This window comes from Entelurus aequoreus, linkage group LG08 (genome assembly GCF_033978785.1).
Source record: "Entelurus aequoreus isolate RoL-2023_Sb linkage group LG08, RoL_Eaeq_v1.1, whole genome shotgun sequence".
Classification (NCBI taxonomy): domain Eukaryota; kingdom Metazoa; phylum Chordata; class Actinopteri; order Syngnathiformes; family Syngnathidae; genus Entelurus; species Entelurus aequoreus.
In genome coordinates, this window is record NC_084738.1 from 33,854,603 (window position 1) to 33,881,982 (window position 27,380).

Here is a 27,380-nt window from a genome sequence, read left to right on the forward strand (position 1 = left end):
GCTGGAACACTAAGATCTGCCTTCCTCTGCGCTCCGAAAGCCATCAAACTCGAAACTTGTTCCATGACGTGCACCCTTCCCTGCTGCTGTTTCTACACCGCCTGCGCTCAATCATCATCTACAACAAGGTAGCTCCGAAATTGTCACGTTTTGAAATCCTTGAATGTGCAAATGAACAAGCAATCATTGAGTATATTTATACTGTTTACATCTCTCTGACATCCTACAGGCAGAGAACCACCTTGTAACAATGACCCGTAAAGACCTGACTCATAATGTGCTCGAGGTGGAGCACTCAAATGGCACTGACCGCTGGCTAGTGGTCAAAACCACACTGAAGCCCAAGATGGTAATCCACACACTTCTCACACATGCTACTCAGTTTTTCAGTGCACAGACATCCTCTGATTTAAAAAGCAGACCAAAAGCATGCGCAGACACTCGTACATTTCTTGAAGCATTTTTTTTCCCTGCAGATCAAAGAGAATGTTGAATCGACAGAGCTTGCCCTCGCCTTCCAACTTGCGACCAATAATTTAGGAAGTGACATCATAGGTCAGCCACAAAAACAGCCTGTCTTCGCCTACCTGCCTCTTCGCAGCTTTGGCTTCCGTTTCATCGTTCAAGGTTTGATTTAGGTTTTTTGTGACGATATGAATAATTATGTATCAATTGATTGTGTGATGTGTAAGAAGTATCACAGCTACAGATATTTACAAACAAACTCTTCTTGCTTTGCACCACATTTTGGAACTAGCTGGTAAATGTACAACGTACAGCCACTACCAAGGAACAGCGTTTACTTAGCTCGTAGGATGTGTCCCTCAAAACTAGACGACAAAAAAATTAGAAGCTTTTTCAAATTCACGCGTACAATTTAAATATAATAGCATAAGGAGGCTGTGCGTGGTTGTTTAAAATAAAAAAGGAAGAGCTTAGACCCATCACCAGATTCTTCTTCTCTTAAAGCAACACTAAGTAACTTTTCAACCTTCATAAAATATGTACATAAAAGTGTAATTCAACTAGTTGAATGACATCTGTAATGGCCTAAGGGGGTCTGTATCGCTCTCACTGGCACTATGCAACTTTGTTGATGCGAATGCCTGGGTGCCGCCAGAAAACTAAAGAAGAAGAAGAAGAATGCTTATGTGCAATTACAGCTACAAAACAACCTAATAAACTAAAAGTTTTGTCTGAGGGGACAAAAAAGAAAAAGCGAGGCTACCTGGATAAAAGAACAGTCAAGGATCATAATTTCACTCGCTGGGGTGAGCTCAAAGATAAGGAGGGATTTTTGGTTGATGCTACCTTGGCTCTGTTCCTGTTAAACTCAAATGTCGATGCTCAAATCAAAATGATAATGTTAATGTTAGCTATCGGACCTTTGTATGGTAGCGATAAATAGCCACCAGCTTGATAGTTTGCAGTCCTCGATCAGCCACGCAACAAACTGAAAAGTACTGTGTAAAGAAAAAACAATGCTATGACTGCAAACCGCAAAAAAAAATGTTTGTAAAATATTTAGGTTCTTTCTTTGGAAAGATCAGTAACACTGAATCATTACGGTATTATCGTGCCAGTTTGACGCTATATGCGCTAGTCCTCATGGGAAACGTGGTCTTCCTTCTGGCAAAACACTATCCCTTTGGTCTACTTGCACCGCCAAAATCAACCAAAACTCAAAGTTCTTAAGTGGGGTTTTAAAGTACTGTATCTCTGGGGTGAGCTCTCATGATTGTGGCCTGGGTTGTGCTAGGAGGACAAAAGTCAAATTTTGAATCAAAATCAAATGAATACAATTAGAGCAGTGCTTTATATAGTAATTGACTAGAGCTTTTTCTTTTTTACTAAGGCTGCAACTAAATACTATTTCAATAGTCGCGACTAGTCATGTCTAATTGAGTAGGCATTACGGATTTTGCAAAACAATTTGCTTTAATTAAATTAAATCAATGCAATTTTTTTTGCAATCCGTAATGCTTTTCCGAGGGGCGCCCAAATTTGGCCTTCCGAATCATATTTTTTCAAGCCCACACAATTATTGATGGTATGTCCGCAAGGCTAACTAGTTGCCATCTATCCATGTTATCCATGTTAAAAGTCAGACCTTTGTGTGCGTCATTTGATCAGTTGACAGAACTGTTGTCTCATCTTTCTACCACTCTTTATGCAAACAAATGACAGTTCATGCTTAGATTGATTGATAACAAACTTTTTTTTCCAAAAGTAGTAAGGTGGTGTCATGTTTCAATTGCTGCTTGACTTTTGCTTTCAAAGCAGGTATATTTTTTTGCCAAAGGCGCTTACAAATAGATAGAACATGTCATCACACAACCAAAAAAATAGTTATCATAAATCTGGTTTTACTCGATTGGCATTCATAATTAAAACATGTAGGCAGTTTAATTTCTGTATTTTTGCCGCAATTTGAAAAACTGTGTCTGCAGCTGCGAGCTGCGTCATTATGCTCTGACACCAATTGTGCTGTCTCTGCTTTTTTTGCAATCACGAAGTAAAACACTCTTGTTATCTTGTCTTGAACCCATTGAAGCAAAATGGAGTGCACTATTGACTGCAACCAGCGGGGACATTGTGTAACGAAGCACAACATTTGGGCCATGAACGTGTCATTTGAAAAAGTTGAGAACATTTAAGGGAACGATACAGATAAAAACATGCATTTACAAATGCATTAATTAACTTTCCCATCAGTTCAGTGTGGTCATTGTCATTAGTCAAAGAAGTAATATAGTCAGCTTCACAGTTGGAATAAAAGGCTCACAGAGCTGGAAGGCATTAGTTATACATCATTTTGATTTACTTTCATTAATATTTTGTAAATAGTTAGTTACAGCACAGTGACAGAGAAGAAAACTGTTTTTATCTACATTGCCCCCAAAGTCCTGTTTCGCTATCCCCCACTTTGCTGAATAGTGCAAAAACGTCTATAATGCATTGTAGATTTTGCAATATCAAACATTATGGTCAATCAAACTTTGCCTCTTTGCGCACATTTTTTTTAAACTTCTACTTGTGGGAACACAGCATCATCTCCCCCTTTGGAATAAAAATTTCACATTTTAGTTTTAGCAGAGCCTGCTTCCTCGCATCCGGCGCCGGTTTGAGTGACACATGAGAGAGCCAATCGTGGAATCTAAGTAAACACATGTATTATTCTTTCATCCAGCTGACTTTGACATCCCTTCTTCTCGAGAGGATGTTGATAGGGACAGCTCATGGAACCAGTGGCTCCGATCTGAGATACCACAACTTTTCCTTCAGGCCATGCAAGTCTTCATTGTAAGGGAGCATCCGCAAAATTTTCAAAGCATTTTTTGTTGAACTTACCATCCATAACATCACATAATATGAACATCTTATGTAGACGCATGTCAAAAAGCTTGTCTGAAATACTTGGCAAATACAACTGATTCTGATTCTCATTTAATTCTTTCTCCTTCCAGGATCACCCAGAGTTCACAGGACTTAAGGGTCTCTGCCAGTTCCTGCAGTTTATCCCCCTCCCTGATGAGTTGTTGGATTTCTTTAAACCTGTTGCCAGTCAGATTATCCAGTTGCTTAAGGGCAAAGCTTTCCTGCCTACACTGACCTCAGGTATTATCCACACCTGCTTGAGTCTACATAGACCTAGAGTGTAAAATCAATTTCATGTCACAATGTTTTGTGGTTACAAACAAGCCACCATATATTTATTAAAAATGTAATTTTGGTCTGTAAATATTAGACATGCTTAAAAAGTTACACAAAGCGCAGCAGAAGAATACATTATATGTGTCACGCGCAGCTACACATCGCTTATTGATTAACTTATCAATGTCTCCCAAACTTAAGGCAGGCTCTTCTAGTGGCAGATACATTTTCAGTTATGAGTCTAATTATAAACACAATCCTATCACTGACTTCCTTGCGTTCCAGGTGGTCAGGTTGTGTTTAAGCTTCCATCCCAAGTTGCGGTCTGTAAAGATCCTGTGATACGCAACGTGATCAGCCAGGAGGAACTGGAAAAGCATCTGTCGCTGTCATATCTACATCCCAGTCTAAGACCTGCTCCTCCTACCTCCCTTCTTGCCCACCTGGGGGTCCGAAACCTGAGAGGCTCTGATGTTACCATGGTAACAACAGCGATGGCCAAGGAACTGATGAAAGAACACTGTATCCACACTGGTGAGTGGTTGGGGCACTTGTGTTAGGAGCCATGAACAACTTTTCCACTTCCCATACGATACAGATCTGGCAGCCTTCAGTATTGGCCGATACCAATATCAATCCGATTCGATATCAGCACAAATCATACATACAGTACTTGAGGGTTCGCCAACCCATCGATCACGATTGATCAGTCGATCTTTGGGATCCTCGCGGTCGAGAATATTTGAAAAAAAACAATGTATTAATATGACATCAGTGACACCCGCACCCAGAGTGACTAACGAACCTGCCAACAGGTATGCATTTTAATCCCTGAACACGCCCACATGCCTCACCCTCTTGACACCGCGGCCCAACCCCCGAGCACCGTAGCACGGCCGCACACTACACCATACTTGCCAACCTTGAGACCTCCGATTCCGGGAGGGGTGGGGTGGGGCGTGGTCGGGGGTGGGGCGGGGGCGTGGTTGGGGCGGGGGTCGTGGTTAAGAGGTGAGGAGTATATTTACAGCTAGAATTCACCAACTCGAGTATTTCATATATATATATTATATATATATATATATATATATATATATATATATATATATATATATATATATATATATATATATATATATATATATATATATATATATATATATATATATATATACTGTATATATATATATATATCTATATATATATAGATATATATATATGTATGAAATACTTGACTTTCAGTGAATTCTAGCTGTATATATATATTTATTTTATCATACATATAAATAAAACAAATACCATATTTTTCGGACTATAAGTCGCTCCGGAGTATACGTTGCACCGGCCGAAAATGCACAATAAAGAAGAAAAAAAACATATATACGTCACACTGGAGTATAAGTCGCATTTTTGGGGGAAATTTATTTGATAAAATCCAACACCAAGAATAGACATTTGAAAGGCAATTTAAAATATATAAAGAATAGTGAACAACAGGCTGAATAAGTGTACGCCATATGACGCACAAATAACCAACTGAGAACGTGCCTGGTATGTTAACGTAACATATTATGGTGAGAGTCATTCAAATAACTATAACATATAGAACATGTTATACGTTTACCAAACAATCTGTCACTTCCGATCGCTAAATAACATCAAATATTCCTCCTCGGTGTCGCTCCTGGTATGCGGCGCTAGCGTCCATTCTTTCTGCTGCTCGATCGCCGTTTTCTGCTGCATATTTCACTACGTCCAGCTTGTAATCTGCAGTATATGATTTCCTTTTCGGTGCCATTTTAGTTCAGTCCTTCTCAGTTTTTATAAGTTACCGCCAACGTTGATGTGATCCATTTTAATAGCTCCGGCAGTAACGTATAACATATAGCAGTTAGCATTCCAAAACCCACAATGCACTTCTGCCATGACCCGCCCCCGCAGAATTATTATTGGTTGGCGTGTGAGTGACGATTGTTGACTTGTGTGTGACGATGGCTGCCATTTGCTTCGTCGCTCACGCGAATGAGATAAATAATATTATTTGATATTTTACAATAATGTGTTAATAATTTCACACATAAGTCGCTCCGGAGTATACGTCGCACCCACGGCCAAACTATGAAAAAAACTGCAACTTATAGTCCCAAAAATACGGTACTTGAATTTCAGTGTCCCGGAGGCTATCCAGTAGATGGAAGTATTGTCCTGTTTAAGAGTGTCACAGCATTGCTGACGAACTGCTTTACGGTAGACGAAAACATGACTGCTGTTGTTGTGTGTTGTTACCGCACTGGGAGGACGTTAATGAAACTGCCTAACAATAAACCCACATAAGAAACCAAGAACTCGCCCTCGATCATTCTACAGTTATAACGTGATTGGGCAGGCACGCTGTTTATAACGTGGGAAAGCGGACGTGAAAACAGACTGTCGCCGCTGTCCCCACTGAGGTCCGCATGGAGCTGGAGGGGGCGTGGCCTCCAGCTGCGGCTGAATTCCGGGAGATTTTTGGGAGAAAATTTCTTCCGGGAGGTTTTTGGGAGAGGCGCTGAATTCCGGGAGTCTCACGGAAAATCCCGGAGGGTTGGGAAGTATGCACTACACCCACTCGTTGCGCAATGTATCCAACATTTCTCGCATCCAACGTCAAACAACCCTCTTTCAGCCACAACCAGGATCGCTCGCCTGCGACGGGATGGTGTAACAAGCTAGTCTGTGAACATCATGCTTAAGTACAGATTTTGTGGAGATTTATTGTGCATACAACACTAAACATTGACATGTGCAAAGGCAATATGATAAAACAAGGTGGCAGCTAAGGAAGGACTTCCCCGTTTATCCCCTCTTTATCACACAGGGAAAAAACACCAGGTGAACAGCTGATTTTACTACTTCTGGCGCTGATGTAAAACAACCATGACACTCGTGTCCCATATGTGACCATAGGATGAACAAATATGCTACAGTACTAAGACTATAGTGGCCATAAACAGTTAGCTTCTACAGCAGGGGTGCCCAAAGTGCGGCACAGGAGCCATTTGTTGCCCTTTGTCTCATTCGTCATTGGCCCTAGGTCAGGGGTCGGCAACCTTTACCACTCAAAGAGCCATTTTGGCAAGTTTCACAAATTAAAGAAAGTAATGGGAGCCACAAAAAAAATTCTAAAATTAAAAATGAAAAACACCGCATACAAAGCTTAAATGCTTTGTGCTATGTTAACCAGGGGTCTCCGACACACGCACCAGCACGCACTTTAATGTGGAAATTTGATGTTATACTTGCCAACCCTCTCATTTATCCCGGGAGACTCCCGAATATCAGAGCGTGATGACACTGCAATTGGCACCCTCTGCGGTCTGCCCTAACAGTGTACCTGATCGACCACATGTAGAATGCAGCTTCAGTTTGCTCACGTAATTGACAGCAAGGCTACTACGTCAGCAGCCACACATCTTACACTGACGGTACCAATACCCAGAATCCCATGCAGCCCTAACTCTTCCGCTCAACCAACGCACGGAAGGGGGGGGGGGTTGATGTGTGGGGGGATTTGGTGGTAGCGGGGGTGTATAATGTAGACCGGAAGAGTTAGGGCTGCATGGGATTCTGGGTAATGGTTGTGTTGTGTTTATGTTGTGTTACGGTGGGATGTTCTCCAGAAATGTATTTTTCATTCTTTTTTGGTGTGGGTTCACAGTGTGGCGCATATTTGTAACGTAACAATGTTAAAGTTGTTTGATATAGCTACCGTCAGTGTAAGCTGTGTGGCTGATGAGTAAGTATGCTTTGCTGTCCCCTGTGTGTGCAAGGAATAACAACATGCGGCTGGACTGGCACGCTATATGTAAATGCTATGGAGGACAATTACTGCAGTGCAATTAGGGCACGCCCTTTATTTAGTAATTAGAGTGTAAATAGGATTATTTTTTCCCTGGGAGTAATCTATGAGAGACACTGAGATCCATAAATCTCCTGGGAAAATCGGGGGGGGGGTCGGCATGTATGTAGCTGAGCCGCATCAGAGTGGTCAAGGAGCCGCATGCGGCTCCAGAGCCGCGGGTTGCCGACCCCTGCCCTAGGTACATTACAAAAAACAAAGAAGCATCAACAAAAATTGGGAAAACAGCAAGAAGTACAACGGGAAAAAAAACTTTTAAAATCCGCCAATAACGACACAAAACTTGCTGTTACTTAAATGTATTTTATTTACAAAAACAAATTATTGGTGGTTTTGAGATTTGATTGAGATAAAACACATACAAGAGATATTAAAGTTAACTAATCACATAATGCATAATAGAGATAATTATAGTTAAGCACTTATTTTGTGTGATATGTGTGAAATATGTATCACCCGAAATTGTTTGAATGTATACACCACCTGGGCTACATGGGCAAGTTTTCCTTGCCTACACTGACCTACAGTACATTTCCTGCATTTGCATTTTATCAATGATACAGTATATATTTTATTATGTTTATTCAGTACAATGCACATTAATGAAATGTTTTCTATACAGACTAAATGAGACAGAATTCAGCATAGTTGCTCATTTTAATTTGTAGCCCCATACCAGTTTATGATATTGTATTAAATACAAATGTATAATGTAATAATATAATATTTTCACTTAGATATTGATAAATATGCAACAGAATAAACTGAAGGTTGAAACTAATATGTGATTAATTCTTCTCCAGATGCTGGCCTGCTTCAGTTGGCCAGACTTCTTGTTTGCAACTTTAGAGCTTTGGAGCATGGTTATGGAGAAGGAGATGACATTTTGCAGACTCTAAGAAGTCTACCCATATTTCCTCTGGCTGATGGACGTGTGGTGGCACTAGATCGGGAAGGTGTATTCTTTCCAAAAGAAGAAATCCAAACCAAGAAAAAGAACGCTGATGTCCAAACTGGTAATTATTGTCTTAATCATAACAAAGTAACAGGATTTCAAGGTCTGATGATACAGCCATGATACAATGCATGTTGTGATCATTTCCATTAAGGATGTTGCACAAAAGTGACTATTTGCTATTTGCCTATTATTGGGTAATGTCGGTCTGCTTAGTATGAAGGAAGATACATTTAAACAAAAGTGAAAGTAATAAAAATGTAGTAAATGTACCTTACTTAAATAGTTATCAGGACTTCATATGTGGAACATGGTTGCCTTGTTGTACAACTAACTATTATGGCAGTGTAGATATTATATCAAAAGCATTTGGAGGATGTCGAGTGGGATACATTTTGGTCATCTACAACTATGCCTTTTTATGTTTCTGCTTTGCAGCTGTGAAGTACGGTTTGCTGAGAGGGAAAAACGTGCATTATCGTCCAAACGCTCCAAACAGAGAAATGACCCAAAACCAAAAAATAGAAACACTAGGATGTAAAAATTATTTGGTACAAATCAAAAACCGATTTTAATTTTAGAGTTATGAATACTTTGTTTGGCGAGCCTCTGGATCAATCTATATCTAGTATGGCCGGTCTAATCTTGCAAGCCTTTTGGGGTGACGTCATACGAGAGTAACGCTCTTGTTTGCGACTGACAACAACAGAGCAACATGGCAGACAGCACCGAAATAGTTTATTAACAATGCATCCTCGAATCTAAAATCTAAAGTGTAGTAAATGTTTGAAAATGTTTTTAAAAAAACGGTCAGTTGGATAAAAGTATGGCCATTAGTAACGTTTGGAAAGCAGCGATACAGTAGCGGCAGCACGACTAATCTGAGCACCCATCTGTTGTGACGGCATGAAGACACTCAAGCAGGCGATGAGGGAGCTCGGGATGCTAACGCTACCAATTGGCAAGACAAGGACACAGATTTGAAAGACTTCCAGCCCCAATGTAGCCACAACTCTTAGAGATAATCTCAGCATTTACTACACTGTTCATTGTGCTAAAGATAAAGCTGGTTACTGTGCAGCTATAGCTAGGTCTTTGAAAAGTATTTGAGCTTCTCCAATCAAGCTGCTGTTTAGTTTACTTTGTGGCACTTAATTGTATCTTGCACTTGTGTGGTATAAAACCTCTACTTGATGCAGAGCTTGCTTTTCTCTGGATTTAATTGTTGCTACCTGAGAAAACAAGAGTAAAACAAAAAGGCTTTTCCAAAAGTGTTTTTTTACATCTTCTTTTCGTAAAGTTTATGGATAGCAATGCACTAAAGTTGAAGTTGTGTACCGGTACTATTTGTTTATAATTAATACACAAACTGCCTGCTTTGTCAGTGGCATTAGTTTTAGCTGATACATACTTTTTTTTTTCACCATGTAAAGATTCCAACCTCATGGAATCGCATCAAATCGTATCGCATCGACAGGTAATGTTTTAAAATGTATTGTTAATTAATCGTATCGTAACCCACGTATCTAGAGATTCATATCAGATCGCCATTTACGCTAGAAATGCACACCCCAATTAAACACTATTAAAGTAAATTAAAATGCAGAAATTACATTAACACAAAAACAAGTGAAAAAAGAAAATTCCGTCCAAATGCCAAAATGACGGACAAACTCTCAAAACAAAATGGAAGCTAGCCAGACTACTCACCAGTGGTACCTGGCCTAAGGGATATCATGTGTAAAAATCAACGGAATGACCAGTAGAAGGTTGGCAGAACGAAAAGGTGCATTTTTCTTTGTGCCTTTGTTAAACACTTGGTCGAAAAATTCAGTTGCTCTATGATACTGTAAAATAGTATGTGTTAAAATGGAACTGCACTTTTTGGGAATTGTATCTATTATTCACAATCCTTATGTGAGATAAATACACATATGCCATTCTTTTTTATGCATTCTAACTCGTATATAAAAATCAGCTAACAATGGATTCAATTGGAGCCGTTCTCTTCCTCCTATAAAGCGCTATAAAAACATTCAAACCCCTCAATCAAGGTTTTATATACATGCAGGATATATGTAATGTAGTAACAGGCACATTTATAATGACGTAGTATTTACGTAGTTTGCCCATTTTAAGCATTGATTTCACAAACGCATCAAATTGTTCGCTTTTTCCTTTAACAACTACTACTAATCATGACCGACTTTATGAAAGCTAACAAACATAATAAAATAATCACTTACTTTACAATGTCTGCTCTTACTAGGATACCGACTGATGGGATGTTTATATCTTGTCGTTTAGATGAAGAATGAATCATAATCCTCACAAAGGGTTAAGCAAAATAAAAACCCGGTGCCGCAAACCACCGTCTTTTTGTGTCTTTCATGCCATCTCAGGGTCTAACTTGAATGTCACAGATGACCAACTTCTCGGTATATGGCCACAACCGTTTACTCTACGGGTGAGAGGCATTATTTATAATGTAAAATTAACTTTTACCAACTCAGAGGCGACCATGATGCTCAGTATGTCAACACTGCAGCTGCACAAGCTAGTAAGCTCTCTGTGATCATGGCGCCGCTAAAAGTAGTTTGTCTCGGTAAACGCTGAAAATAGCAATGTTGCTAATACTTGGTCAATATTCAGGTCACAAATTGTAAATGGAGTAATGTTGGCGGTTTTTGGATGCATTTTTGAGAGGCAAAATTCCCATTAGCACCATTGCTCGCCACCTAGATGGAGCAGTTTATTACAAATTAAAATGCAAAAAAATACATGTTCTTGTGTCTCATAAGGTGTGTGAATGAAAGGCAAAAAGTGCAGTTCACCTTTAAGTCTTTAAAGATAGATACTAGAGCGTCAAAACAGTACTAAAATTGCACGTTAAAAACTTCATGCATGCGCATGGCTTCTTTGCGTGCATTCTCATTTTACGCTAGGATGCCATCTTTTTTCTTGCCCACGAATTCTGTTTGCACTCACCATGTGTTTCTCTTTTCACACGACGTTGCACTCTTTTGAAATTTAGAGGTAGGCAGTGAATACACGACTCAGCAATTCCCCATTTTTCTATAGTCACATAAAAAAGCCTACTGTCTCCTCGTCATACCCTATCAGAGGGAACATGAAGTGTGTCCCTTCTGAAGAACTAAAACACGAATGGGGATATCAGACAGTCGTGTGTATGCATTTGGCATATTCCTCTTGGCGAAATTATGTAAAATCACTAACAACAACATGGAGAGGAACAGCTCCCAGAATGCAGGTCAGTTTTCTATTTTCAATTTACTGAAAGGTCTATGCTGACAGTAAAATAGCATTTATTAGTTCTTACTTTAATTTTTTTAGAATAAATGTGCAACATTTTTCACTTTCCTCAAACACAGAATAGATGGAGTAAAGAACACTACCAGGCTTGTGCATCATCATCATTGTGAAATTCTAAATTGAAAATCCTACTGCCTCTTTTATGCATTTTGACTTTATCTTGTAAGTGTATTTCCTATGAGTTCCTAACTTAATAGAAGAGCAGGTTTGCCTTTTCAAATAAGCACATACAGTAGCAGCATCTTACAAAACAGGAAATATGCACATTAAGTTCACGTAAATTTGGTTTCTAAGTTGATTTGACCCTATTCCTTCAAAATATTGAAGAGTAACACTAATCGGCAGCTAATGATTCTATATCAGTGCAGTTACAGTAGGTTTTCAGGTCAGTGAGTGCAGTGAAATGCAGTGTTCTGTGCCATGCTGAACTCTTGGGCTTTGAGAGGAAGTCAAGTGTACAAAGTTGTGTGTGAGAAGAGTAAGACCACAGAGTGAATCACTGTAAACTTTTAAAATATTCAGCAGGACAGAGACTGAGTGCAGGTTTGAAATGTAGGCCACCAACGGTTGTTGTGTGATGTCCCAAAAATTTCTGCAGTGTGCCAGTGGCTAATCACAAATATGTTACAAGCTGCAGATGACCCCTGCAACACTGCTTTTGTGGATATTCTTTTTGGGGCAAGGTGGGCATGGCGTGGTGTGGGCTCTCTATTCAATCATGATTCTGTTTGGTTTGTTAGCGTCTCGTCGTGGGCGAGGGATGGGGATTGAGTGGGGAGGAAGAATGTTGTTATGGCTGGAGATAGTTGATGCGTTGCTACAGTCAGCCTTAGCGCTGTTGGCAGGTCTGTTGGTCACTCTCTGGGAGGGTACCTATGTGATAATAAAGGTATTTTACTTAATATTTTCAGTATCCACCAGGAAAAATCATAAAGATTGACTGGTCGGTGACATCTGCCATTAATGGTAATGTCAGAATAAAAGCATGCAAGTGAAATAACACGGATGTACCAGAGTCCCGTGAGTAAAATTGCTAGCAGATAGAAAGTACCACTGATAGTCACACTCACACTAGGTGTGGTGAAATTACCCTCTGCATTTGACCCATCCCTTTGTTCCACCCCCTGGGAGGTGAGGGGAGCAGTGAGTAGCAGCGGTGGCCGTGCTCGGGAATCGTTTTGGTGATTTAACCCCCAATTCCAACCCTTGATGCTGAGTGCCAAGCAGGGAGGTAATGGGTCCCATTTTTACAGTCTTTGGTATGACTTGGCCAGGGTTTGAACTTACGACCTACCGATCTCAGGGCGGACACTGTAACCACAAGGCCACTGAGAACATGTAACAGGCTCCCGGATGTGAGGTTCGTAGGCAGATTAGGTGTGGTCACAGAAATAATAAGGTGGACAGGAGGTACTGTTTCCTTCTGTTGCTTATGTTTAATTTTCACCGTGAACAGAATGTCTACATTACTAACTGACTTACTGAGTTGGGAATGTTCCATTATTATTACTGTTGGCTTTCCCGTGGGCTGGACTCCCACATTGTCTGTTAATTTATAATAACTGTACCCACTCTACATCCGTTGTAGCCCATCACCCTGGAAGAGCTAAGTACATCTACGATCCCTTCTCAAGGTGTCTTCTTTTTCCCAAGTTTGGATCTTTTGAGTTTTTCCTTGCCCGTATGTGGGTTTAGATCAGTGGATGTTGTGAATTTTTTTAAGCCCTTTGATTTTAATTGATTGATGAATAAAATACTAGTACTAGATTTTTATCACTTGCCTGGTTCAGATGATATTTATTACAAAATATGTCAAAGGTAACTGCTTTTTAAAACAAAACGGGAAAATGACTGTTATAGACACATTTAAGGGACAACAAGGACGGACGAAGCAATCAGCATCAGTCCTTGCTACTACTGCTTTATTTAAGTGTGTTACACACAAAATTGTGGAGCGAGGATTTGAGAAGCCATATCCATTTCATGCAAGATTTTTAATACTGCACAGGGAGGGAAGTTGTTGATAACATCTCAAGAGTCCACGACTCCACACTTACTTCCTTTATATGTGGAAGACGTAATAGGTGCTTTATATTACCAACTGAATTCAATTGAGTTAGGATAGGAGATTTTTTGGGTTTTAAAAGTAATGACTCTGCCCTAATCATTTTCTCCAAAATTGTTATCTTTTCAACATTCAGGATATTTGTTCGACCTTTACAAAGATTTAAACGTCGTTCATCCATCTCTTCTGAGCTGTGTGGAACCTTTAGAAAGTCATCAGGTGCGGGAGCTGCTCCGAAGCCTTGGTGTTCATCAGTTTGAACCAAAAGAGTTGCTGGAGCAGCACATCTACCCAACACTACAAAACGAAAAATGGAAGGTACATACTGGATATTGTATGCTGCATCAGCTGTGCGTCATCTGTTCTTATCTGCTATATGTGATCAAAGAATAACACAGCAAAATAAGTTTTTCTCTCCTTGGCAAAATGTACTGAACTCATTATCAGACCCTGTTCCTTTCTCTCACTCTGTTGTTTTTCTCCTGTGATCACAGTCAAAGCCGGAAGCTGTGGTAGTCAGTTACTTGGTTTTCATCAAGCAGCACTGCACCTCCAGCCAAGAGTACTCTGACATTGCAATACCCGTCCTTACCAACAAGGGTCTGCGGTGCCCGAGGCAAGACCGGGTACACTTCTCTGAAGCGTATGGCAACGAAGACCTAACAAAGACATTGCCCGGTACACTCACACACATGCACTCACAGTCTTAATCTGCTGTTGCATCGTTACCAATGCCAGTGCGTTGAAATATTTAAATAATTATAATACGTTACGAGACACCAGTCAAATGGAAAACATATTTTCCAATTGAATAAACAGAAAGTGAATTTTTGGGATTCAGTGAAAAATTGTCGGCTTCATTTATGGGCGGCGTGGCTCAAATGCTAGAGCGGCCATGCCAGCACCATGAGGGTTCCTGATTTGAATCCAGCTTTCGCCATCCTAGTCCCAGCAGTTGTGTCCTTGGGCAAGACACTAGTGGCCTCATGTACAAAGCTTGTAAACGCACAAAAACCTGTCTTATACCATTTTTCCATTTTTCCCCACCTGTACGAAAAAAAGGTCACAAAATGCAAAACATGTTCTTTTAATGCTTGATGAACTTACAGTAACTGGCATGTGGTATTGCGCGATATGCTGACATCTTGTGCCACATGACAGCAGTTCATGGATATAAGCGTTACAAAAATAGCCACACAAAATCAAAGACAAGGAAAAAAATGTCTAGCGTTAATCCCCTTTTGTTCACTGAGTTACCGTGTACAAGTTGTCCCCTGTGATGTCATGCACGACAGCTTTAGTGCATATAATGCATATACTTACAATAAATGTTGGTCATTATTCCAATTATTACAACCTTAGTACATTAAAATGTTAAGGGTCGCAATGAAGCATCAGATTATTTTTTTTAATCTTAATTATTGTTTTGTGATAACATTATTATCTACTCTTCAACCGATCAAACAGGCTGTGAGTGGGTTCTGCTGAGCCCCTGCTATCAGCAGGCAGACAATGATATCACAGGATGGAAGCAACTATTCAGCAGAATGGGCGTCAGAGATGGCCTCATCATTCGAAAAGAGAGACAGACGCTCACTCCCAAAGAGCTGGTGAGAACAACATTGCTGAATTTCAAATCATCTTCAGCACTGACACTCAAATCATTCTACAGATACTGTAGCATTTTGCTCACAAACAAACCAGACTGATATTATATACCACAATTTGCAGTTTTTATTTTTTTTACAAATTGAATGTCAACACGCTATTTTTTTACATTGTATTTTTTGTGAATAATATACACTAATATTTGTATTTTGTTTATTGCTTTGTCCACTGTGTATTGAATTTGGGTATAGTAAAGTAACAGCAAGCCAGCCATAAGATATACACCCTTTAGGCATTTACCCTTAATTAGCCAAAGTTAATTGGACTTTTGTCAGGACTTTCAGGATTCTAAGCTGTTGAACTGTAATGAGTTATGGTGTCATTAGTTGTTTAGCAGGGCCTTGGCAAACTGCAAATTCCATGTGAGCCAACTCATCAACTCCCGATCATCAAAGTAGTTTTTTAATAAAAAGGAGTCCTTTTTAAGAAAAGTTGTTCTTTACAGGTATATGTTAACATGTTTTTAGTATTGTCTACTGCCTCATAATTCTCAAGCAGCATGACACCACATAACCACTGTCTAGTTACATAGCATTAAAACATAGCCACACTGACTTCCTGTTCAGTGCAAATAAGCTTTAAAATAAAGGCATGACATTGAGTCACCAAAATATCTGTGTACGTACAAAAGATTTATAGTCATTGTATTCAAAACATACCACAAAATAGCCGCATTCGGTCTCTTAGATAAAAGTATGAAAAAAATATAAGTGATGACAATGCAGGATGTACACAAATCAGCACTGTACACTGTACCTTACAGCAAGATGCACTCAACATTTCAATGCGGAAAACACAGCTCGGTCAGTCTTGGCTCTAGCTAACAGAAAAACGCTACTCCTCAGGACCATACACAATAGCGCTGCAACTAACGATTATTTTGATAATTTATTAGTCAACGATTATCTCAACGCTTAGTCGGATAATAAAATGTTCACATATTTAATGGCTCTAATTTTCCATCAACTTTTAAATGCAGCGTAAGTTATTTTATTCATGTGCTTACTAAAAACAAAGATAACTAATTCATTCATAAATATTTATTTATACTGTAACTGTGCTGTTCATTCACCTGTTCCAAAAATTAAAATTACAAGTAAAATGTTGTCTATTTAAAAATTTAAAAAAGGCAAATTGCTAAAAAAAACAAAAAACATCTAACCTTGTTTCTGTATTTTAAAAAACAGTTAAAATAACAGCAATGAAAACCAAATACAAAATCTAACTTCCTCTAAAAGAAAAGCATTTTGTGATAATATTTATAAAGCTGCACACTGGTATATTGACTATTGATTAACTATTGGCGGTTTTAGCAATCTAATACTCATTGTGTAGAATTGTATCTTTGATTAATTCTTAAAATTTTGGCTATTTAATAAATTGCACGTTTAATCTTGTGATACCTACGCATTGGTGCTTGTATGCAAGTGTGTGTGCGCGCACGGTTCACATTTGTTATTGTGCCCTTTTTTACAGCATTGACGCTGCTTTAATAAGTACTCAAATTGATTTAGACAAAGTTTAGCTGGCTGACTTTGGCTAAAATGATAGTTTTAAGTTATTTTTCACACAACTTTGTCTCACATTTGTTAGCTAGCTAACAAGGCATAAGCTAACACTTTTACCAAGGCTGAGACCGCGTCCTCCCTCACAGATGTAAAGCCACAAAAACAACGTCCGCTTTGCAAAATGAGTAAGGTATTTATGTTTTTTAACAAGAATAAAAGGAAATGTTCTCACACTTTACATGTTATCACTGTCGATCATACTTGCCAACCTTGAGACCTCCGAATTGGGGAGATTGGGGGCGGTTGGGGGGGGCGTGGTTAAGGGTGGAGGAGTATATTTATAGCTACAATTCACTGAAATTCAAGTATTTCTTATATATATATATATATATATATATATATATATATATATATATATATATATATATATATATATATATATATATATATATATATATATATATATATATATATATAAATAAAATAAATACTTGACTTTCAGTGAATTCTAGCTATATATATATTTATTTTATTTTATATATATATATATATATATATATATATATATATATATATATATATATATATATATATATATATATATATATATATATATATATATATATATATATATATAAAATAAATATTTGAATTTCAGTGTTCATTTATTTACACATATACACACACATAAAAGTCTGATCTACAAAATGTGCAGGCAGCATACCCCTTCCCCTTCAAGCTTTCCTGGATGAACGGAAATAATTTTTTCCAATCATTTTGGAACTTGCAAGCGTACTTCTTCTTACTCGTCCTCGCCATGTCTCTTCTTCGTTCTTCTGCTTCGTCTCTGTTATGTTTTTGGACATTACTACTTGCCGTAGTTTTGAAGCAATGCATGATGGGAATCCGGATGTTGTGTGTCAGTGTATTAACGTGCCGGCTGGAATAAACACACGCTGAGAAATAGCTCCGTGCCTGCCTACTTTATGGGTTATAGATAAACCTATGGATAACGGACACATATATAATAGTCTCCTTTTCTGGTGAGAGAGAATGCTAAAGGCAGTGCCTTTAAGGCATGCCCCCAATATTGTTGTCCGGGTGGAAATCGGGAGAAATTCGGGAAAATGGTTGGCCCGGGAGATTTTCGGGAGGGGCACTGCATTTCGGGAGTCTCCCGGGAAAATCGGGAGGGTTGGCAAGTATGCTGTCGATAACTGCGGTAAATAGATTTGCACCAGGAGCCCCTAAGTTTCCGGACTGCCATTCCACCATCTGAGCAACACCCCCCCCCAAAGTCACAAGTAATCCTGCAAGTGATAGCTACTTTCAATTTCGACTTGGCTATGTCGTCAACCGCTTATGTCAACATCAGGTTGCCTGTCCAAGGGGCGTCCAAATAAGTGGGCTCAACTGTACTCGATCCCCCGTGCATTAATAGACTTAGTGGGATAACTTAGCCCATCTAAGTAAGGCCTGAGTGAGACCACACAGAAACTGTTGAGTACTCTGTAGCTGTTTAAAGAGTGACAAGAAAAATCAGGTGACAAATGGGACGAGTTGAAGCTCGGCAGGTCGTAATTCTAGGAGCCTGTTTTAGCTTGAGCTACAACTACAATGCGATGTGGATTTGTTGTGCCATTAGATCCAGTACATAGATAATACATTGGATGAAGTTATCAACACATTATCATACATGCTTTGTAAGATTGAAACAAATTTCATAGGACATTTAAATGCTATTTTGCACTTCCAGGCCTCCAGTCCCTGGTCAGTAGAAAGTGCAATGTGGCAACCAACTCCTGGGGGGGACTATGTTCTTGATGACTACCCTTGTGAGGAGTTCCATGCCCTGGCCACAGCGCAGCTAACTGATCCCCATCTACTGCAACAGAGAAGGGCATTGCTAAATCTGTTGGCAACCAACTGGGACACAGGGTAACACACATTTCTGCCTCTGTGTCATGTTCTGTCAAATGAATATTGTTCTATTTGATAAACAAGTGCAGAGGTAATCACACAACAATAATGTCTAGACTGAAGCAGATAATGAGTCTGATGTCTGTCATGGTCAGAGTGTAATCCCTTCTAATGTGGTTGTGTAAAAATTAGCTATTATAAAAACGTTGGGCTTGTTTTGTTATTTGTATAAAATCAGTCACCAAAAAGTTTTAGTTACAAGCTGTCTACCTTAATTATTGGAGGTATTATTTTTTCAGTTTGTACCTACAGAACTATGCATCTTTTTGCAGTATCAATTATCTAATGTCTAATTAGTGATGATGATGGTGTATGTTAAAGCTCCTTCTTTCTGCTAAGTGTCACAGGTTATTGGAAAACTTCGCAGCTGAGCGTATGTCCTGATTGCCTCTGACTTATTACATTGTGTGAGCAAGTAATGTTGGAGCAGTTTAAGAGGTCCAAAGCAAGAGGACCTAACTAGGCTATCAGGGACACATGGACGATTATTTGCATTCATTGCACTGTTGATTTGTACACAAGATAGTTTTCTTTAAAGCATAAATGGGAGTTTCTTAATGCATATTTTCAGATTATAAAGCATATGCAGTGTCTCTCACTGCCGAATAAAGAAATGTAGGTCACACAGTACAGCCACTTTGTTGAGCCTTGCAAAGTAGCATCACACCACTGAACCAGAGTTTTTAATCTGATCTGACGTTCTTATTTAGCATTTATATATATTTGGATTTCATTTTCAAATTATAACTTATTGTCACGCATCGTTCCAGACATAGGTACTCTCAGTACCTTACAGCCCAAGTGATCGACAGTGATGGACGACCAATCAAAACAACCAAGTCTTCCTTTTATCATTTCCTGTGTCGTCTTAAATGGATCCCAGCCTATCGGCCACAGGAAGGAGGAACTACAGAGATGAAGTACCTCTGTCCAAACTCAGTCTATCTGAACTCAAAGGAGATCACTAGCCTGCTGGGGACACATGTCGATTACGTGGACATGGATTCAAGCGAGTTCAGCAGAGCCCTGGGTAAGAGTTTTTTGCAGAGCTGTCACCATCACATAGTTGTTGGGCTCAGGGTTTTTGTTTTTAGTTTAGTAGGCCCAAAAATAAAACCGACCAAGATATCAGCTAGCAATTAAGCAACACATATTTGCCTCATTATCAGTAATTGTTGTTGTTGATGTCCATCCTTATTAACAAAGCACATTTTGATGCTGGGTTCTCCAATATTTATCCAATATCCAGTTTTTCTTTTGCCGGTAGCTAGTTGACATTAGCACATAACTGCTTATAAGGGGCGTGTTTTTACACAGCTCTGAGTCGCGGCGGGTGGTGGGGGCCTGCAGCTGACACTTGATGCCTGAACAGTCGCAACAGAGAAGGCATGGTCAGCCAAGAGGAGAAGAATGCAGATTTGCCCTGAAAAACAACCTTGACATTTATGGAGTATTTTATTAACATTTTTGGACACTCTGGTTAGGAGAGGGGCGGAGCTTTTAACTGATCCCCACCTGGTGGTAAGTTGGCTCTGTTATATTGATAGGGGAGGATGACCTGGCAGACCCAAACGCATTTTGAGGGTTTGCCGGAACGTCTAGCAGAGTTTTCTAGTCAGAGAGAGTTTAAATTTCCACTTCGAATATGTTACAAGGGAGGTGCTAGACATTGAGTCCGAGTGGACCATGTTCCTTGCTTCTATTGCCGATCATAGCGGTGGCTGCAAGGCGTTGGTGCTTGTTGTAATTCCAGAACCCGCTGGTGGACACCAGTGATGAGGGGTGCTGTCAAGCTGAAGGAGTCTTATCAGGTCTATTTGGCTCATGAGACTCTGGAGGCAGCGGACAGGTTCTGACAGGCCAAGCGGTGTGCAGCTTTGGCGTTCGCAAAGGCAAAAATTTGGACATGAGAGGAGTTCAGGGCAGCCATGGAGAATGACTTTGAGGCGGCTTCGAGGAGGGGAAAGCAGTGCACTGTCAACACTGTGTATGGCGGTGACGGTGTGCTGCTGACCTCGACTTGGGATGTTGTGGATTTGGAGAGAATACTTCAAAGACCTCCTCAATCTCATCTACCTGTCAAGGTAGTTAAAAAGTTCCTCGGTGACAGGGCCCTGAGGGTGGATGCGATCTGCTCAGACTTCCTTAAGGCTCTGGATGCTGTGGGGATGTCTTGGTTGACAAGACTCTGCAGCATTGCTTGGACATTGGGGGCAGTGCCCCTGGATTGGAAAACCGGGTTGGTGGCTCCTCTCTTTAAGAAGGGGAACAGGAGGGTGGGTTCCAACTTTCGTGGGATTACACTGGTTAGCCTTCCTAGTAGAGTCTGTTTAGGTGTACCGAAGAGGAGGCAACGCCGGTTAGTTGAACCATGGATTAAGGAGGAGCAGTGTAGTTTTTGTTCTGGCAGTGGAACTGCGGACCAACTCTATACTCTCAGCAGGGTCTTTGAGGGTGCATGGGAGTTTGCCCAACCAGCCTACATATGCTTTGCGGACTTGAAGAAGGCATTCAACCGTGTCCCTCGGGAAGTCCTGTGCGGAGTGCTTAGAGAGAATGGGATATCCGACCACCTGATTGTGGCGGTCCGCTCCCTGTATGATCAGTGTCAGAGCACAGTCCACATTGCCAGCAGTAAGTCAGACCCATTTCCAGTGAGGGTTGGACTCTGCTTGGGTTGCCCTTTGCCACTGGTTCTGTTCATTAATTTTGTGGATCGAATTTCTAGGCGCAGTCTGGGCGATTTGGTGGCTGTAGTATTAGGTCTGCTTTTTTCAGATGATGTGGTCCTGCTGGCTTCATTTGGCCAGGTTCTTCAACTCTCACCAGACCGGTTTGCAGCTGAGTGTGAAGAGACTGGGATGAAAATTAGCACTTCCAAGTCAGAGACCGTGGTTTTCGCCCGAAAAAAGGTGGAGTGCCATCTCCAGTTTAGAACCTGCCCCAAGTGGAGGAGTTAAAACCCCTCAGTGAGGGAAGAGTGGATTGTGAGATCAACAGGCGGATTGATACGCCGTCTGCAGTGGTACAGACCCTGTATCGGTCCATCGTGGTGAAGAAGGGGCTGAGCCGGTCAATCTACGTTTCTATCCTCACCTGTGGTCATGAGCTTTGGGTTGTGACCAAAAGGACAAGATACAAGGTACAAGGGGCCGAAATGAGTTTGCTCTGTTGGGTGGCGGGGCTCTCCTTTAGAGATAGGGTGAGAAGCGCTGTCATTCGGGAGGAAACCAGATGAACTGGTTTGGGCATTTGGTCATATTCCTCCCTGACACGTCCGTACAAGAGGCAAGAGGCCACGGAGAGACAGCGGAGAGACTGTGTCTCCCAGCTGGCCTGGGAACACCTAGGAATCATCGGGAGGAGCAAGAGAAAGTGGCTGGGGAGAGGGAAGTCTGGGCTTCTATACTTAGGCCGCTGCCCCCCGGGACCCGACATCGGATAAACGGAAGAAGATGGATGGATGAATGGATTTTATTAAAATAAACTTCATATAGTCCCACTGGGATTCTGTGTCATTTTAAAAGCCCCTGAAATTAACAGGGGTCCTTTAAATGTTGTGGGAGATTTCTGACGCAGCTTTTAGAGGTCCTCCAAAGGTGTCGCCATCTATAGACCACTTAGATCAGATGTTGTAAATGGTGCAGCTTCTGAATTGAATAGTTGAATAGACAGTAATTTTATTTTATGCTTCTTTCAGGTGTAAGACAAAATGTGTCAGTGGATGCTCTGATTGACTACCTGAAGGAGTGGTGTATCCATCCAGCAGCAGACAACCAAGAGTTACCTAATGATGTGTCAGAGGGGGCAGATTTTAAAACTACAGTTCAGCACATCCACAACATCTACACCTATCTGCATAAGAGCTGTCCCCAGAGCAGCCTAAAAGAGCTCTTCCAGCATAATCCAGCTGTATTTGTACAACAGGAGTACAGCAGGTATGCCACCGGCTGAATCTGTGTATTGATTGTTTGAATAGACATGGTTGTCACAAATCAAAATTTGCTTTCTGCAGGCAGAGTAATGACTGGTGTTTAGGTCACTTCTACCATCTGAGGGATGTGTGCTGGAGTGACCCCACTCATATGTTCCAGCGTTACAGACCGCTTGTACCTGACTGCCCCATCGAAGAGCCCAGAGTCTTGGCTCCATTCTATAGCAAACTAGAAGGAATGAGGGACTTCTTCATCAGAGTATGTATAAGAAATAATGCACTTTTATTAGTTGTTAGTGATATTTTCTTTTAAAACCAGAACCGTGTTAAGTCTGGTTTATGCTTCTGTGTGATCGTCACACCATTCCTTCTGACGTTATTGCAATTTTTTTCGTATTTCTCTGTAAGGGTTGGGCATGTGCCATGAAATTATCCACCAAAAAGCCAGGGATAGTGTTTTTTAAAGATTGACAAATTAGTGATTTTGTCACGAGCGACAATGGCAAATAAAGAGACGTAGAGTGTTATTGGAATTGGAACCAATCAATGTTGCTTTTTTTTAAAATGTTGATCCAAAATTGAAGACAAAGGTATTTGTGACTCTGAAGGAGTCGTCGTATACACATAGGAAATCATGTACTTTTGCCAACCAATCAGTCTTAACCAGGGGTCCGCAAACTACGGCCCGCGGGCCGGATCCGGCCCCCCAGCATCCAAAATCCGGCCCACGGGAAGTCCCAAGTTAAAAAGAAAAGTGTTTTAATTTTTTATTTTATTTATTTATTTTTTATTATTATTATTATTTTATCTTTCCTTTCTAATCCATTTTCTACCGCTTTTTACTCTCAGTGTCTCCTAGCCGCTCAGGCAAATCATATTGTCTAAAAATTAATTATCCCATCGATAACGTGACAATGTTAAATGTTGATGAACATCAATGTTGATTGATGTTAAATGACAAAACGAATTATAAAGACAATGTATATAAGTATATATATATATATATATATATATATACACATATATATATATATATATGTATATATTTTTTTAACCCAATGCGGCCCCCGAGTCAAAAAGTTTGGGGACCCCTGGTCTTAACGGTCATGTTAGAAGTTGAATTTTCTAGAAGGTACAAGATAGTTTTAAGGGCAATCCTGCGTAGTGTACGCCAGTGCCTCGACAGACAGGCATATACCAGGCTAAAGTGCAGCAGAGGTTCTGGACAATAGGAGACCCTAAGCAGAATTTGACTTGGGGGCTCATGGCTTGTTAACAACTGATAATGTCCGTGTTTGGCAGAGCACTAGTGGCCGGGTAGGGTCCGAAGCAGCTGTTCAGGTTGCATATACTGTACATAGAAACATGTCTGCTTAAAGGGCTCCTATTATGCAAAACCAACTTGTCTTCCCTGTTGGCACCTGTTTTTGTGTATTTGAAATGCCCATAAGTCCCGAAAATTAGAAATCAAGGCAATACTTATACAATATTGCCTTCTTCCAAACTTGCTCAAACCACTAGAAAGTTTTGAATTTGAGTTGATAGTGACGTATTTTGCCTTTGTTTCATCAGTGGGTATCTCCATACTTGGCAAGTTCACCAATTTTATCCAGTTGTATTCCAAAGTTGTAGTCAATAAGTTTCTGATGATTCTCTATTTGTGGGGCAGACTGACTCGTACATGCAAATGTATGCTAAAATCCTCATCTGTTGCCTTTTCTAATAAAGTAGCGTATAGTTCTAACATAAATCTGTCAGTAGATTCAATATGGAAACACTAAAAACTACAACATGGCTGACGGGGGGTGGAGGCGCAGTTGGAGGAGGCCTGGCCTGGATCAGGGCTTTGGCACGTATTTTAAGACCGCCCACAAAACATGCGCATTCTGAAGAGACAGTCAGAAAGCAGCTTGAAGATGGTCTGTCAAACAAAATCTATGCAAAATGTCGACCAAAGTACCACCATTGCATGTTATGTAGACTACAAAGAGGTGTTTTCAATGTAGTAAAAAATCTTAATATAACCCATTTTAAGTGTCTCATAATTATATTGTATTATATCATCATTATATAATTTAATCTGTGGCATCAGGTTAATGTTATTGTTAATAATATGCAGCTGCTGAACGTGGATGCCAGCCCCAATATAAAGCAATACGTTGGTCTTTTGGAAGTCATCTCTTCGTCGTCTCCCATCCCAACTGCTGCAGTGCTACAGGATGTGTCCGTGCTCTACGCCACACTCGGTACGACTGCATTTGTCTATAAGTTCACATCTTCAACACGATAATGTGATATTTTAATATTTATTGTTCTGCATGTCTGACAGCTGACAAGTGTAAAGTTCAAGTGTCTGGTGAACACGATGACATGCCTCATTCCAAACTTGATGAAAATTACTGCTCCACCTTAAAAGGTAGGTTAAGAGTTGTACTGTTATTTATTGCACAGAAGGTAAACAAAAACAATGGGATTGGTTATTCCAATGTTAGACATGATTCCTTTGGTTTAATGCCTAGTTTATTATCACCATATAAGATCTTTAGACTGCAGACCAAATAGCATTTTAAGATTGTCCATAAACTAGACTGCACAACTAAAATACGATCTTAAGGTCAATGCAGATATGTTGTCTGAAGCACCAGTTCAGCATAAGAACTACTAATGCTAATTATTTCAATATCAATTGATTACCTCTTGACAAATTTTCGACTAGGTTAAGGAACTATGTCTAAAAGTGGGCAGAAACACATTTAAGCTTATGACATTCAATGTGACTGTTCTATTATGTTATTCAGGTATGGTGTGTGACAAAAGGGTCTTCCCTACCAAGGATAACAGCTGGGTGAGTCTGGCACGTAAACCCATGATAGCTGACAGTAAAGAGCTGGAGAAAATCTTTAAACCTCGCAAGGAAGTCTGCCTTCTCAACCTGCCACCTGCAGAGAAGAAGACTGCACCAAGGAAAAATACAGGCCACTCTGGTACGCTGCGAGATGTGATCGGTCTTTGGTCTGTAATAATTAAGGGAATGTCTATATCATCCCTGCACAGGGTTGTGCTACTTCGGAGTTGTCCCTATGAACTATCTTCTATGAACACTCAAGGATTTTTTTAAATGTTTTTATTAAATCTAAATTAAATTTGGCTATGTAGCAATTGCGACATTGAACACAAATTTAACCGATTTTGGCCAATAGTTGTTATTGTCAATTTGATCAAATTTGTCTCTAATCAGGGCACGTCAACTGTCTGAATCAGTTACCTGCATTGCCCAACGTCATCCCCACTTTATTGTTTCTACTGAGCGAGATGTCGACTTGTGACAATAATTTCTCAACCATTTTTTAACAACGATCAACCCCTTAGAACGGTTAACCAATGTTCTCAAGGAAAGCGGGAATAAACTCAACAAACGTTTACGATAGACAAGCACTTTTTAACCGCAAAACATAAAGTACACAGAGAATATCTGCAACATGTAAATGACAGGACGAACAATAACGGAGCCTTTGGTGGTGTTTGTTTTCCAAACTATACACTCATTTGTAAATTGTTGCCAGCATATGGAATACACTGTATTTACCGTTTGGTTAAGAGATGATACAATTTATGAATAAAGAATATATTGAAAATAGCCTTAATAGACTTATCTGCAGACATGGTATTTCTCAAACTTAAGTATACCTCTCAACCACTTGTATTATAGTACACCTTTTTAAGGGAGACAACTCGAAATGAAGCATCAACACACTTTACAGTAGTCAGTGTACAATTATAAATGATAAATGGGTTATACTTGTATAGCGCTTTTCTACCTTCAAGGTACTCAAAGCGCTTTGACAGTATTTCCACATTTACCCATTCACACACACATTCACACACTGATGGCGGGAGCTGCCATGCAAGGCGCTAACCAGCAGCCATCAGAGGCAAAGGGTGAAGTGTCTTGCCCAAGGACACAACGGACGTGACTAGGAAGGTAGAAGGTGGGAATTGAACCCCAGTAACCAGCAACACTCCGATTGCTGGCACAGCCACTCTACCAACTTCGCCACGCCGTCCCTTGGTATAGAAAGTGTAATTTGTAATGTCCCTCGAGTGTATTGTACTATTGTTTAGTCTAAAATCGCTTTTCAGTCATTTTCTTACAGGGGTAGGGGTGTAGTTTGTTGTGGTTGAATAAAACAAATGTTGCACATTTTTGTGTGCTATGTTGGTAAGATACTTTTCTGTCTTTTTGTTCTGTATATTTGTGCATATTACTTATTCATTAACAAATTTAAATTTCTCTCAACTTTTTACTTCTGTGCGCAATTTTATCGTGACAAACTCAAATTTTATCGCAATTTTTGGTATCAACAATTGTCTGTCGTAGATTGCAT

The 27,380-nt window shown here is 40.1% G+C and overlaps 1 protein-coding gene across 3 annotated transcripts in view; it reads left to right on the forward strand.

Moving 5' to 3' along the window:
- Nucleotides 1–27,380, forward strand: part of wu:fj29h11 (uncharacterized) — a 111,764-nt gene that overhangs the window by 67,382 nt on the left and 17,002 nt on the right. For all 3 annotated transcript variants that reach the window (XM_062056330.1, XM_062056328.1, XM_062056329.1), the window contains 17 exons: nt 2–128; nt 230–349; nt 477–627; nt 3,191–3,303; nt 3,468–3,618; nt 3,940–4,188; nt 8,356–8,568; nt 14,042–14,223; nt 14,400–14,583; nt 15,373–15,515; nt 18,838–19,019; nt 19,832–20,091; nt 22,762–22,999; nt 23,077–23,254; nt 25,115–25,241; nt 25,325–25,411; nt 25,794–25,979. In XM_062056330.1, coding sequence (XP_061912314.1) covers nt 2–128; nt 230–349; nt 477–627; nt 3,191–3,303; nt 3,468–3,618; nt 3,940–4,188; nt 8,356–8,568; nt 14,042–14,223; nt 14,400–14,583; nt 15,373–15,515; nt 18,838–19,019; nt 19,832–20,091; nt 22,762–22,999; nt 23,077–23,254; nt 25,115–25,241; nt 25,325–25,411; nt 25,794–25,979 — 2,891 coding nt within the window. The remainder of the gene's footprint in view (nt 1; nt 129–229; nt 350–476; nt 628–3,190; nt 3,304–3,467; nt 3,619–3,939; nt 4,189–8,355; nt 8,569–14,041; nt 14,224–14,399; nt 14,584–15,372; nt 15,516–18,837; nt 19,020–19,831; nt 20,092–22,761; nt 23,000–23,076; nt 23,255–25,114; nt 25,242–25,324; nt 25,412–25,793; nt 25,980–27,380) is intronic.